The sequence below is a fragment of the Lonchura striata genome, unplaced genomic scaffold (genome assembly GCF_046129695.1).
Source record: "Lonchura striata isolate bLonStr1 unplaced genomic scaffold, bLonStr1.mat Scaffold_113, whole genome shotgun sequence".
NCBI classification, from domain to species: domain Eukaryota; kingdom Metazoa; phylum Chordata; class Aves; order Passeriformes; family Estrildidae; genus Lonchura; species Lonchura striata.
The window spans coordinates 457,498-472,724 of NW_027461081.1; the positions used below are offsets into that span (position 1 = coordinate 457,498).

Consider the following 15,227-nt stretch of genomic DNA (forward strand, 5'->3'; position numbering starts at 1 on the left):
TAATATATCTTATAAAAGATAGCAGCAGCCCTGGGTGGGGAGGGAGAAGAAGAAGACACCGGACAGTCAGGGTGTCAGGAGTGTGTGCGTCTCTGCCCGGGCCGCTGATCAAACAGCCGCAGCCCGAGAACATAATCTGTTAGATAACTAGCAATAAATCATCTTGAGACCGAACAACAAGAGACTGTGGAGTTTTTCTTTGGAAGCACGGGTTGGAAGAGAGACTTTACCACCACACGAGACCCCCAAACCAAACCCAGGGTTCTCACAATTTGCAAATCCAATTAAGGGTAAGGACCATCCCACGAGATAAAAAGATAATAGTTCAAGTCATGAATTGATCCACTGGGGAATCCAAGGTTTGTGTGACCACTTTTTATGGGAAAATTTATCTATTGGAGTGTATGACCTGGCAAAGGCAGTCACAAGTGGATGTGTGATTTGCCTGAAAGCTGACCAATAGGTAATGAGAAAAACAGCACATGGGGGAGGAAAACTTGCTTTAAGACCTTTCCAAAACATACAAGTAGATTTCAGTAAAATGCCCTCTGTGCAGAGGTACAAACATTTACTAGTGATCGTAGATCATCTCACTCACTGGGCGGAGGCTTTCCCAATCAAAAGAAGTTGCAAAAATAATCTTAGAAAATATCATACCTCGATACGGGCTAGTCAGTAACATTGACTCGCACTGAGGTCCACATTTTGTCGCTTGAACTTTGCATCAAGTAACAAAAGCCCTGGGGATAAGGTAGAGATTGCACACCCCATGGCATCTTCAAAGCTCGAGAAGGGCAGAAAGGATGAATAGAACTCTTAAAAATGTAACAACCAAATTAATTAAAGAGACAAAAATGAATTAGCTCAAATATTTACCTCTTACTGTCTTGTGCATTAGAACAAGACCTCGGTCCGACATAGGGGCTTCTCCTTATGAAATAATGTTTAGACTCCCTCTTCTAATCACCCCTTTCAGTACTGCAGATTATTTAGAAGGGGAGGCAGCAACTCAAAAATATTAAAAAACCATAAGAAAATCCCTAGAAAGCCTCAGAAAGAAGGAATATCTCCCCCAAACCTCCCCTCTGGATACCAATGCCCACATCAGTCCTGAGGATTGGGTGTTAATAAAATCCTAGAGCACCACCACTCCACTAACCCTCAGATTTGAAGGACCTTTCCAGGTGTTCAAGAAAAAGGCTGAAACCATATCACCAGAGTAAAAGGATCAGTGCCACCCCCAGACACCAGACCAGACCCAATAGGGTCACCCACCTCCTCTTGTATATGGATGGTAATTAGGGGACCAGAAGACTTAAAATTAACTTTAAAAAAACTTGCTAGAAGCTGATATACAGTAAGGTAGTAATAACCGTTTCTGAGTTAAAGTACCACAGTAAAAGTTTAAACACTTTGTAATTGTTTAATACGTGTCCTTTAGTCAAAGAAGTCAACAGAAGAAATTTTTAGTTAGAATATTATTCAGTCTTATGTTGCTTCTAGGAATCAAGAGAATTACCCAAAGAAGGTAACCCTCAAAAGCCAGAGACTGTAAGTTGATGCGGGCTTAAGCCCGATCAAAGAAATAGTGGAGGGATTTATTATGAACAAAACAGCCTTGCTGAGACACTTCGGTTTGGGCTAAGTACTGACATTGAAATATTAATTAGCGAATTGCTCCTGAGAATCACCTACACCCCCACCCACACTACCATTCTAGGATTGGGATGCAAAATAGAGAGACCTGTGGAATCACGGGAGGGGGTTTTGGGGATGAAAACACCCCTAAATGGAAGGCTGGGCACAGTGGAGGGGGCTGGATGGGTGAGCTGCTTGGGGAAAAGGGAACCACATCCCTGGTCTGTGTCTGACCTGTCACCATAGCCTGCAGGGGACCAGACTGGACTGGGCTGTGGGAAGCAGGAACAAAGGAACAACTCTTCCTGGTGTTCCCAGGAGGGAAGGACAGGGGACAGCTGCTGCTGCACTTTGGCAGCAGGCTCTGCACATCCCCTCACCCTTCGGCTACCAGGACTTCAGACACAGACTGCACACCTCTTCACCTCCGGCTACCAGTGTGCCACGGAGACTCCAGGGACAGACTCTGCAGCCTTCTCACCCCTCGGCTACTGGGAAAAAGCTACAAAAGCGGGGGCAAGCTCCGTGTTGAGCTCCCTGCCCAGCTGATCTTTATAATAAATAGCTGAACATTAATAAAGGCATGAGCCCTGATTACTACACGAAGCCCCCCAAAATTTCACTAAAAAGCCCCCAAATCCCCTAAAAATCAGAAGAAGAGCCTCCAGAACCCCAGAGAATCCCACAAAATCCCAGTGGAACCCACTAAAATTGAAAACAAAAAACCTCCCAATAATTTCAATAAACCCTTTAAAAAGAACCCCTTCCAAAACGACAATAAAGTCCCCCAAAATCCAAAACTCCCTACATCCACAAAACGCCCTCAAAACCTAATAATTCTCCCAAAAGACTCCAAGAATTCCCCCTTAACTCCCAAGAAAATCCCCCCAAAGTCCACAACCACCACCAAAATCCCCCCAAAATTCCCCCAGACTCACTGGGGGCTGTCCTGGGTCAGGGGGCACCAGCCAGTGGAACAGGAGCAACTTCAGGGGCCCTTGGAAATTTTTGGGGAGGGGGCACCATGGAAGATCCTCCCAAAAATGGGGGAAGGGGGAACCCCTGTTGTGCCCCCTCGCCCCGAAACGCCCAGACCCCATTCAGGGTGGGCATCAGACTGCCTGGGACCCCCAGATCTCCATAGGACCCCCTCCAGGAACCCCAATCCTCCCCAGAGCCCCTTCAAGGTTGGCCCAGGACCCCCTGAGAGCCCCCAGACCCCAATTGGGCCCAGCCTAGGATGTCCCCTGAGACCCCCCCAGACCGTTCCCAAGACCCCACCCAGGACCCTTCCAGGACCCTCCAGACCTCTCCCCAAACCCAACCTGGGACCCCCCAGCCTCTCCCCAGATCCCTCCAGGACCTCTCCCAAAAACCCCCAACCCCCCCCAGACCCTCTCTGGGACCCTTCCAGATCCCCCAAAGCCCCTCCCCAAAACCTCCAAAACCTCCTAGGACGCCACCAGGACCCCCCAAACCGCTCCCCCAACTCCGCCCAGACCCTCCCAAGACCCCCCCTCCAGGCCCCTCTCAGGACCCATCCCCACCCCCCAGGTCCCCCCACAATGCTCCAAGACCCCTCCCCAGACTCTCCCTGACACCTCCAGGACCCCTCAGGATCCCCCACCCAAGAGCCCTCCAGGACGCCCAGACTGCCCCGAGGACTCCTCCATGAGCCATCCAGGACCCCCCAGAGCCCTCCCTAAACTCCCCCCGGATCCCTCCCCAAAGGCCCCCGATCCCCCCAGGACCCCTCCCCAGCCCCCCCAGCCCCTCCCAGCCCCCGGCCCCTGTGCGGAGCCCCCTCCCCAGCGTTGCGGCCCCCGCGGCTCCCGCGGCTCCCGCCTCTCCCAGCGCCTCCCCCGCTCTGGCAGCGCCGCCCGCAGGGCCCGCCCGAGCCCGGGGGGCGGGGCCGCCGGGGGAGGGGCGCCGCTCCCGGCTCCCTCTGATTGGCTGCAGCCGCGCGCTGATTGGTTGGTTCGGCACGGGGCGCGCCGCTATTGGCTGGAGGAGCCCGCGCGCGCGGTGCAGGCGGGAAATTGTCAGGGGAGCGCGGCTGAGGAGGGGCTGAGGTGGGGCCGGGGAAACTGAACGGGGGGTTTGGGGCGACTCGGGGAGAAATTGGGGATTTCTGGGGGAACTGACAGGAAATAGGCGTGTGTCTGCTGGGTTTGGGGGAATGAGGGGGCTTTAGGGAGCTTTGGGGGGAGCTTGAGAGCTTCTGGAGCGTTCTCCGTTGGGTTTAGGGGGATCTGAGGGTAATTGCGGGGGTCCGAGGGGACTTTGGCGGAGTTGTGAGAGGAACTGGGGGGATCTGGGGGTTCTGAGGTGGCTCTGGGGTCAATTTTGGGGTAAAGTGGGGGGACCTGAGGGTAATTTGGGGGCTTTAGGTGGGTCTGGGGTGGATTTGGGGCTCTGGGGACACCTAAAGGGGTGCCAGGGGGTGAAGGGGTCGCAGCCCCCCAGACGCCCCCTGAAGCCCCCCTGTCCCCACAGAGGGGTCCCGGCCCTGGCGGTGCAGGACCCCCGGCCCCAGCCCAGCATCTCCATCAACCACCTGAACCGGGACACCAAGGAGGACGGGGATGGCTGGGGGGTCCTGGGGGCTCTGAGAGTGTCCGTGCCTGTCCCCAGGGGCTCAGGCTGTCCCCTGGGTGTCCCCGAGCTGGAGAAGTCCCTCTGCGCCGTTTCCTCGCCGTTTGGGCAGATTTTGGACATTTTGGTGCGGCGCAGTCTCGGCCTGCGGGGCCAGGCCTTCCTCACCTTCAGGGAGATGAGCAGCGCCACCAACGCCCTGCGCTCCCTGCAGGGCTTCCCCTCCTGCGGCCAACCCGTGGGGAGACAGCGACTGGGGGAGTTCTGGCACTGGGGAAAGAACTGCAATGCTGGGGAAAAACCGCCAAACTCTGGCCTCAGATACCCCCAAAGTCCAACTTGGAATCCCACCAAACTCATTCACCCTGAACACCCCAAAGCTTCCCTTTCTATGACAAGCCCATGGTAAGACAGAAATGCTGGGTGAAATCCTGGAATTCTCATGGAAAAAACCCAAAATCCTGAGGAAAAAAAACAAACCCAACCAGGATTCCCCCCAAAATCCCATCAAGAATCCCTGAAATTGAGTTGGAAACACCCCTAAATCCAACCAGGAACCCCCCAAAGCTTCCCCTTCTATGACAAGTCCATGGTGAGACCCAAATCCTTGGGAAAATCCTGACATTTTGGGAAAAAATCCTGAAATTCTGGGAGAAATCCTGAATTCCTGGGGGAAAAACTCAAAATGCAGCCTCAAATATCCCCAAAATCCAACCAGGAACCGCCCCAAAGCTTCCCCTTCTACCAAATGTCCATGGTAAGAGACAAATCAGAGTAGAAGTCCTGGGATTTTGGGAACAATCCTGAAATTCTGGGAAAAACTCCAAAATCCTTGGGAAAAAACCCAAATCCAGCCTCAGTTATCCCTAAAATTCACCCTAACGCCCCCCCCCCCCCCCCCCCCCCACCCGCCAAAGCTTCCCCTTCCGGGACAAACCAGTGGTAATAGCAGAATCTTCAGGCAAATACCCAAATTTTGGGAAAAATCCTGTAATTCTGGGACAAAAGCACAAAATTCAATTGGGAACCCACCCAAAATCCGTCCAGGAGCCCCCAAGAATTCACCCTGAATCTCCTAAACCTTCCCCTTCTACCCCACAGTGAGACCCAAATTCAGGGAAAAATCCACAGATTCTTGAAAAAACAGGAAATCTTGGGAAAAAGCCTGAAATCTGGGGAAGAAACGGAAATCTCACCAGAAATCCACCCCCCAATCCCCTGGGAATGACCCCAAATCCCTGCTGGAACCTCCCCAATTCCTCTGAATTACCCCAAAATCCTGCTGAAATTCCCTGAATTCCTTCTAGGACTTGCCAAAATCCCTCAAAAACGTCCCTGATTGCTTCTGGAACTGCCCCAGATCCATTCTGGAGCATCCCCAAATCCCTCCGAACTTCTGAAAATCCCTTGGAAGACCCCAAAATCCCTCTTGGAACTCTCCCAGATCCCCTCAGAATTCCCCCAGATCCCTCAGAAAGCCCCAGATCCCCTCTGGAGCCTCTTCCAGATCCCCCCAAAATCCTCGGGAACAACCCCAAACCCCCCGAGCCGTCCCCAGCTCCCCCCGGAGTGATCCCAAATCCCCCCGGAGCCAGCCCAGGTCCCCTCTGGAAGCTCCCCGAGTCCCTCGGGAAGCCGCAGATCCCCGGGAGCCGCCGGGCAGCGCCGGGAAAGCCCAAAGCCCCGCGGCAGTGCCGCATCCCGGCCGGAGCTGCCCCGGGAGCCCCGCGGGGCCGGGGCCGGGGCCGGGATGCGCCGTCCCAGCGGATCCAGCGCGCCCGGCCGGGCTCGGCCAGCGCGGCCCAGGGCAGGGAGCGCTGGTGGGGCGGGAGCGGGAGCGGAGCGCGAACGGGACCAGCGCAGAGCCAAGGGGGGAGAGGCCCCGGCCCCACAGAGAGCGGGGCCGGAGCGCGGGGCCGGGCGGGGATGGCTCGGCGATTGTCCCGGGCGATTCGGGCACTCGCAGCGATCTCTGCGGGATTCTTGGGCTGCTCCTGGGAGGTTTGGCTGGGATTTTGAGGGAAGTTTTCGTGGGGATTTTTTGGGTGCATTTCCTCGGGCTTTGGGTGGGATGTGAAGGGACTTGGGGGCAATTTTTGGGGAATTTGAGAGGGGCTTGGTGGGATTTTGGTGCGAATTTTTTGAGTGGATTTGGTGTGGATTTTGGGGGGGGGTTTGGGGAAATTTCGGTGGGATATTTTGGGTGATTTGGTGGGATGTTTTGTGTGGATTTTGTGTGATTGGGGCATTTTTGGGGGCATTTTTGTACAGTTTTTTCTTTGTGGATTCTGTGGGATTTTCATGGGAATTTAGTGGGACTTTTTGAGGGATTTTTCTGTGGGATTTCTGGGGATTTTGAGGGCAATTTTTTATGGGGATTTTGAGGGATTTCTATGAGCCTTGGGGTGATTTTTGTGAGGAGTTTTGGGGTGAGTTTTGTGGGCTTTTGGGTGGAATTTTTGTGGAGATTTTCCTGGGATTTTGTGTGGATTTTCTGGCATTTTCGAGGATTCTATGGTGGAATTTTTATGTGATTTTAACGGTATTTTTGGTGGAATTTTTTGTGAGGATTTTGAGTGATTTTTATTGGATTTTGGTGGGGTTTTGGGGGTTTTTTTGGGAGATTTTTGCTGGATTTTGGGTAGTTTTTTGGGGGATTTTATGGGATTTTGGTGATATTTTTGTGGGGGATTTTGGGGAGATTTTTGTGAGTTTTTTTAAATTATTAATATTTCGGTGGGGTATTTTTTTGTGTTTTTTTTCAGGATTTTGTTGGGATTTTGGTGTTTTCTCTTGGGATTTTGGGCAGATTTTGTGTTGAGTATCCAGAGTGACTTTGGGCAGCTTTGGGGCAGCTTTTGGGGTTTGTCTCCCGTGTCCCCCAGCTGTGGCAAAGCCCCGAAGCACATCCTGTTCCTGCCCAGCTCCCTGAGCAGCCCCAGGAGCTGATGCTCCCCCTGCTCCTCAGCCAGGGAGATCTGGGGCAATCCCGGCATTCCGGCATTCCGGCCCGGCTTTAGGGCACTGTGGGATTTTGGGGCTTGGGGGGTGAGAGGCTGAGGGGGCTTGGGGCTGGATTTTTTTTTGGACAATATTGGAATTTTGGGGGGGAATGTCTGGATTTTTAGGAGGAAATTTCTGAGTTTTTTTAGGAAAATAACAAATTTGAGTGGGAGGAAATTCTGGACTTCTTAGGGAGGAAATGTTTGGAGTTTTGGTGGGAGATTTCTGGATTTTTGGGGATGAATTTCTGGATTTTTTAGGGGGGAATTTCTGAATTTTTTTGGTGGGGGAGTTTCTGGTGTTTTTGGGGAGGGATTTTTGGATTTTTTTGAGGGGGAATTTCTGGATTTTTTGGGAATGTTTCTGTATTGTTTGGAAATTATTCCGGATGGGGAACAGGGTTGGGTTTGGATTTGGGGATAAATGTTTCTGGATTTTCTGGGTAAATTTCCTAGTTTTTTGAGAATATTTCAGGAGTTTTTTGAGGAACATTTCTGGATTTCTTTGGGGAACATTTCTGAATTTCTGGGGGAAATGTTTAGGATTTTTTTTTTTTTTTTTGAGCATTTCTTGATTTTGGGGGATATTCCCGGGTGTCTGGGGAACATTCCTGGGTGTCTGGGGAACATTCCCGGGGTGTATGGGGGAGGTTCCCGGGGTGTCTGGGGGAGGTTCCCAGGTGTCTGGGGAAGGTTCCCGGGTGTCTGGGGAACATTCCCAGGTGTCTGGGGAAGGTTCCCGGGTGTCTGGGGAACATTCCCGGGTGTCTGGGGAACATTCCTGGGTGTCTGAGGAAGGTTCCCGGGTGTCTGGGGAACATTCCCGGGTGTCTGGGGAAGGTTCCCGGGTGTCTGGGGAAGGTTCCCGGGTGTCTAGGGAAGGTTCCCGGGTGTTCCGGGCTCTCCTGGCCCCGTTCCCATCCCAGGTTCCCGGGGTTCCAGGAGCTGCGCTGGTGCCCGGGCGCCGCGACATCGCCTCGCTGCAGTTGGACACCGAGGTGCAGGCGGGCGCTGCCCGCGAGGCCCTGCAGGGCTCCAGCATCACCCAGAGCCACCCATGGAGATCTCCTTCGCTAAAAAGTGACCCAGAACACACCAAACCCCACCAAAATAACCCCAAACACCCAAAAAATGGGCCTGAAATACCCCTCAAAAACTGCCTCAAACCCGCCACTAAATAACCAAAATCTGCCCCCAAACACCCCAAATCCCTCCAAACCACCCTGTAATCTGAGAGGAATGCCTTGAAATCCCTCCAAACCACCCCGAAATTCTTCAAAGCTGCACCTGAATGCCATAAATCTGCCCCAAAACACCTCAAATGCCTTCAAGCTGCCCCAAAATCCCATGGAAATACCCTGCAGTCCCTCCAGACCACCTAAAAATCCCATAGAAATACCCTGAAATCCCTCAAAGCACCCCAAAATCCCATGGAAACCCCTGAAATCCCATAAAAGTGCTCCCAAATCCCATAGAAACACCCAAAAATCCCTCAAAACCACCCCTAAACACCCTAAATCCCATAAAATTGCACCCAAATCTCATAGACCTGCCACCAAATCCCAAGAAAATACTCCAAAATCTCAGAAAACTGCCCCAAAAATGGTCCTGACCCTGCCCCAAACACCCTGCATGCCCCTACTCTCCCAGGTAAACTCAGCTCAACTCAGCCCAAATCCTCATTTTTTATCCCAAATCCTCCTTTTTTTAACTCCAAAATCACTTTTAATCCCTAATGTTTTTTTGACCCCAAATCCTTCTTTTCCCAACCTAAATCCTCCTTTTCCCATGACAAATTCTCCTTTTTTTCTCCCCACATCCTTTGTCTGTCCTCAAATTCCTTTTCCAATACCAAAATCTCCCTTTTCCACCCCAATTCCCCACCTCATTCCCCTTTCCCCATCCCAAATCCCCCTTTCCCAACCCAAATCCTTCCCTGTCCACCCTAGATCCCCTTTTCCCACCCAGGATCTTTCCCCATCCTGAATCCCCCAATTCCCACCCATTCCCCTTTCTTTCCCAGTGTTGTACCCAGGGTCTTTCTGCAGACATTGCACCTGGAGCTGCCCCAAATAACCCCAAACAAACCCCAAATAACCCCAAACAAACCCCAAAAAACCCCAAACAAACCCCAAATAACCCCAAACAAACTCCAAATAACCCCAAACAAACCCCAAATAACCCCAAACAAACCCCACTGTGTCCCCCAGGGCTGGAGTGGATTTGGGGGGGGTCATGACCCCAAACTTTGGGGACTGGGAGGATTGATCCTAAAATTTGGGGTTTAGGGGGGTTTGACACCTCGGGCTTTGGGAGTTTTTGACCCCAAACTTTGGGAACTGGGGGAGTTTGACACCCCAGGGTTTGGGATTTTGTTTTTTTTCCCCAAGATTTGGGGATCAGGCGGTTTCACTCCCAAACGTTGGGATCGGGGTGGTTGGACAACCCAGGTGTTTCAACCTCCAGGATTTGGGGTTTGGGGGGTTAGACCCAAAAATTTGGAAACTGGGGGGATTGACCAACTGATTTGGGGGGATTTAACCCCAAAGTGGGGGAGATCAGGGGCATGTGACACCCCAGGGTTTGGGATTGGGGGGGGGTTGACCACAAAGTTTGGGAATTGAGGGGTTTGACCCCAACCTTTGGAGAAGAGGAGGATTGAACAACCCAGATATTTCAATCCCCAGGAGTCGGGGATTGGGGGTTTTAACCCCAAACTTTGGGGGCTGAGGGTGTTTGACACATCAGGATTTGGGCTTTGGAGGTATTTGACCCCAGACTTTGGGAATTGGGGGTGTTGGACACCCCAAATGTTTTGAACCCCAGGATTTCAGGTCAGGAGGGTTTAATGCCAACGTTTGGGAATTGGGGAGTGTTTGACACCCCAGGATCTGGGATTTGGGGGGTTTGATCCTAAAATTTGGGGTTTGGGGCAGGGGGGAGGTTGACATCCCAGAGTTTGGGTTTGGGGCTGTTTGACCTCCCCCCTCCCAGTGTTAGGATTCGGGGTGTTTGACCCCAGTGTTTGACCCCCCGGGTTTGGGGTCGGGGTAGGGATAGGAGCCATTCCCTGGAAACAGCGGTGGGATCGGGATCGAGAACAGGAACGGGAATGGGATCGGGATCGGGAATGGGAGTGTAATGGGGTTGGGAATGAGATCGGGAACTGGCCCGGGAACGGGAACAGAAATGGGAATGGGATTGGGATCGGGAACAGGATCAGGGAACGGGATTGGGATCGGGAAGGGGAGAGACCCTGACTCAATAATGGAGCCCACCCCCAGGGAGCGATCCTGCCCCAGTCCCGGAATGGACCCATCCCCTCAATCCCGGACCCCTCCCCAATCCCAGCCCCTCCGCAGCCGCTGACCGGACCCTCCCTCAATCCCAGTCCGGATCGGAGCCATTCCCGGACCGGACCCTTCAATCCCTTTTTGGGGCGGCTCCTGCCGCTTCCAGCCCATTTTTGGGGCTTCCAAGCGGCTCCGGGGACCCTCCCCATTTTGGGGTGTTGGGGTGGCCCCAAGGCCGCCCCGAGGGCCGAGGGGGGATGGAAACCCCCAAACCCGGGGGGCTCCTGGGGGTCCCCAGTTCCTCCCGGCCCCGCCCCGAAGCAGATCCTGGCCAATCAGAGCGCGCGGCGTTGATGACGATTCAGTTCCCGGGCAGGAACTCGGCGCTTGTCCCGCCCGGCGATTTTCAGCCAATCAGCGCCCGGGACGGCTCTGAATAATCAGTTGCCAGGCAGAGCCCAGCGCCTCTCACAGCACCGGCCAATCTAAACATACAATGGAACACACCTTAGTAAAACAATTCATACTACAAATATACTAAACACGAAACCAAACACCACTGTAATGTCTCATACAATTTAACCAAACAATTAAAATTTAATAACACCCTTAAGTACTCTAAAAAATTAAAATTATTTATAAAAATATAATCACAGATGGGTGGTTTTATATGGATATTGGTTTTTGGATTGTTTGGGTTAGACGATTTTTAAAAAAGGATTTTTATAAGAATTTAAACAGCTGAGAAGGAGCCACTCTGGAAATAGAACTGACTGAAAATGAATGGGAAAAACATCATTAACTCTGAAAGTTTTATTTGCTATCAGATACATCCCAGCCACCCAGCCCCACACAATCCCCATCCCACCACTCCAAACTGGAATCCCACTTCTTTCAATCTCCTCCCAACCCCATCTCACCCTGGCAGCTTTGGAATCGAGTGAGCTTTGTGTGGGATTGAGGTTTTTTTGAGGGGGAACAAGCAATTTGAGGTGGGATTGTGCCTTTATAGTTTAAAATCCAGTTATTTTCAGTGGGATTGAGTGGTTTTGTGGTGACAAATTCATCCCTCTTGGCTTTTGAAATGCAAAGAGATGGAGAACACTGCCCAAAATCACCCCAGAACCCACAAATCCTCCAGAAGTTGAGTTCATGGTGTCCAGGGTGAGTGCAGCTGCCGGCGGCAGGAACAAATGAGATGTATCTTGGTTTCACAAAACTCCAAAATCCATTTCTTATCACCGAAAGACAGGGCAAAGGCAGAGCCATGGGATTTGTATAGGGTATCCCAGGGGTGGAGTTTGGGTTTGGGTCAAGGGAGGAATTACTGGCAACACAAGAAGGGTGAGATCAAACTCCTGCCTCTCAGGAACAGGGGCACTCCACACAGAATGCGTCCCTAAATCCTAAATTCCCCCTCAAACTCCTGTGAAATGGTGACAATTAAGATATTTTTGATCAGTTTCTTTAATTTAACCCTGTTTTGGCTGTGTTTGAAGAATAAAGATGAATCAGAGGAAAATTAGGGCCAAACCAAAAGGATAACCAGTCAGGTGTGTTCCCAACATTGATCACAGGGAATGTGGGTCACCAGACCTGTGCCCAATGTGGGTCCTGCAGTGGGGGATGGAGCTGGAGCAGAGCACGAAGCTCTTCCTGCAGGCGGGACACTCTTGGGGCTTCCCTTACTGGTGCCTCTGTTGGTGTCTGGTCAAGTGAGAGCTCTGGGTGAAGCTCTTCCCACACTGGGGACACCCGTAGGGCCTCTCACCAGTGTGGATGCGCCGGTGCCTGACAAGGTTGGAGCTGTGCTTGAATCCCTTCCCACAGTCAGGGCAGAGGAAGGGCCTCTCATCTGTATGAGCTCGATAGTGCAAGAGGAGATAGGAGCGAGTCTGAAACCCCTTCCCACACTTGGAACACTCGTAGGGTCGCTCCCCAGTGTGGATCTTCTGGTGGACAATCAGGGCACCACACTGCCTGAAGCTCTTCCCACACTCCCTACACTCATAGGGCCTTTCCCCAGTGTGGATCCTCTTGTGGCTGCTCAGGTGGGAGATCTGCCTGAAGCTCTTCCCACATTCCCCACACTCGTAGGGCCTCTCCCCAGTGTGAATCCTCTTCTGCTGGATCATGTTGGAATTTGACAAAAAGCTCTTCCCACATTCCTCACACTCATAGGGCTTCTCCCCAGTGTGGATCCTCTGGTGCTGGATCAGGTTGGAGTTTGACCTGAAGCTCTTCCCACACTCTGAGCACTTATGGGGCTTCTCCTCATCATGAAGCTGCTCAGGGACCACCAGCCCTGAGCTCTGGCTGAAGCTCTGTCCACCTTCCTGGACCAGAGTGCATCTTTCCTCCTCAGATCCCCTCGATCTGCGTTTGCAGCCCCTCCTCGTGCAGCTCCCATTGGGTTCCTGCACCATGGAGCCACTCAAAACAGCGTCTTCCACAAGGTTCTGCCATGGGGATTTGTCCTCTCTGCTCTCCACCCTTAGCACCTCATCTGTGGGAGGAAGGACAAGGAGAGGATGGGATTTGCCTCTGTGCCAGAGGGAAGGGCAAGGAGATCCCCCCAGTGTGTCCCCGGCAGGAGGGCACCAGCAGCGGGGCTGTCCTGCAGCTGGGGGCCAGGCTGGGCTGGGAGATGGAGCAGGAGAGAGGGGGAAAGGGGCACTGACTTCCTCCTCACCCGCCTCGGTGTCCCAGGTCTCCTTCCTCTTCCTCGCAGCCTCCTTCTCCATTTCATGAAGGTTTTGGGATGGGAAATCCTGTTTTGGGAGGAAAACAAGGGATGAGCACAGTGAGTTTTGTACTGTTTCAAAGCAAAACAGGGAGAGAGTCTAAGCCAGAAGGACAATTTAATAAGAAAATTAAGATCAAAGCTATGATACAGAAAGACAGGTTTAAACTCACAGAGTCAGGATATAATCTGACACCCTGATAATCAGGGTGGTGGTAGCTGTCTGATGAAATGGTGGCTGCAGTCCGGCTGGAGTGATGAACGTGATTTTGTCAAAGCACTGATCCTGTAGAAGGGTCTGGTCTTCCTCTGCAGGTCCAGTGGTGCTTATGGAGCTCTTGTCCTCTGGGAATGCAGCAGGCAAGGTGATCGTGGTGTTGCAGAGATGAGATTATATCCAGGTAGGAATGCTTGGTTCCTCCCCCTGGGCGGAGCGTCCCACAATGGGATAATGTAATTTTATCATTCCTGCAGTGACACTCAATGGCCCATTAACAGAAGATGGCCCCTGGAGGGCGTTATCAGGGCTGAGCCATGGAAGAGATAAAGAACACTGCCCCACCTGTTGATAACAGTTTATGGAGATGGTGACTGAAAACACTTTTGGTTACATCTGACACTGTAACCTGAAACAGTGAGGCAATCCCTGCTCGGGGTGGGGGGTGAACACCACCCCCCTTACCCAAACTGGCTCAGGTGTAAAACCCTCACCCTGGGAAGGCCACGCACACAGGGGACAATGTCACACTTGCCCTGTCCCAGGGGAGACCTCTGTCCCTGTCACTCCCTTGCTCTCTTCTCTTTTTCTTTCCATCTCTCTCTACCTCACATTTACTGTTCAATAAAATCCACTTTGGATTTGATCTTGTTAGCACCTTAATTGGAACAGAGGCATCTCTCTAACAATTTTATTATCCAGATTGCAACATTATTTTGCACAGTGAGTTCAGGGCAATGTTGTCTGACCCCAAGTGCTTTTGACAACAGCCTGGTTCTATCCTCTGAGGAGTTTGTGGCTCTTTCTGGAGGAACTCTTGGAAACTTGGATGCAGTTTCCTCTGAGTGACTTTTGGGAGAACTTATGAGGAAAATGGCTCTTGTGGGTGGCCAGTGTAAAGAAAAATATTTTATTTTCCTTCTTTGAAAAGTCTGTTAAAATCACTGGAGGAAAGGGACCAAATGATACCAGCAAGACTGACAAGGATCATTCACCTCAAAGTGAGGAACACAAGGCTACTTAAATCCTACAAGAAGCCCAGCTCAAGTAGCTAAATTCCCAAATAACTCCTGAATTCATGGGCTTTGGGGGGAGAAGCATTATTTTCTTGGTCCCTGTCACCTTTGTGATAGCTACACAGACCTCTCCCTTCCTTTAATAATCTGTATTGGGGCAAATTTCCATGTTTGTTTTTTTTTTTTTTTTTTTTTTGGGACCTGCCAGCATCTGAGCTGGAGCTGTGTTGGAACTGATGAAATTTGGAATTGCCAGAGAATTGCTTCTGTTGTTGGTTTATTAATGTTTGGGATTTATTTGTGTTTCCATCAGAAATGACTTGTGGGAAGAGCAAATCTTCCTCAAGGCATTTTATGGAGGGTTAAATTTGATTTCTGCTGAGTTTGTTTTGTCCAGTGTCCAGGGGATGCTCAAGGGGTCTCTGGTGTTGGTTTGGCCCTAATTTTCTTCTGATTTGTCTTTATCACTTAAAAACACCTGAAAAATGACTAAAAAGAGTATTGACCAGAGATGTCAGAAGTCCCACCATTTAAGAGGTATTTGAGGTGGACTTTACTGTTTGGGAACATATTCTGGAGGATTTGTGGGATCTTGGGGGATATCTGGTAGTATTCTCCATATCTTTGCACTCCAAAACCCAAGGTGGATTGGTCTGTCACCTCAAAGTGACTCAATCCCACCTCAAAATGGCTGGTTCCCACCTCAGTCCCATGCCAAAATTG

The 15,227-nt window shown here is 51.5% G+C and overlaps 1 protein-coding gene across 1 annotated transcript in view; it reads right to left on the minus strand.

Moving 5' to 3' along the window:
• Nucleotides 1-12,213: 12,213 nt before the first annotated feature.
• Nucleotides 12,214-15,227, minus strand: part of LOC110483738 (uncharacterized) — a 31,578-nt gene continuing 28,564 nt past the window's right edge. The window contains exons 2-3 of the mRNA XM_077790582.1: nucleotides 13,942-13,948; nucleotides 12,214-12,798 (exon numbers count right to left, since the gene is read on the minus strand). Coding sequence (XP_077646708.1) covers nucleotides 12,214-12,798; nucleotides 13,942-13,948 — 592 coding nt within the window. The remainder of the gene's footprint in view (nucleotides 12,799-13,941; nucleotides 13,949-15,227) is intronic.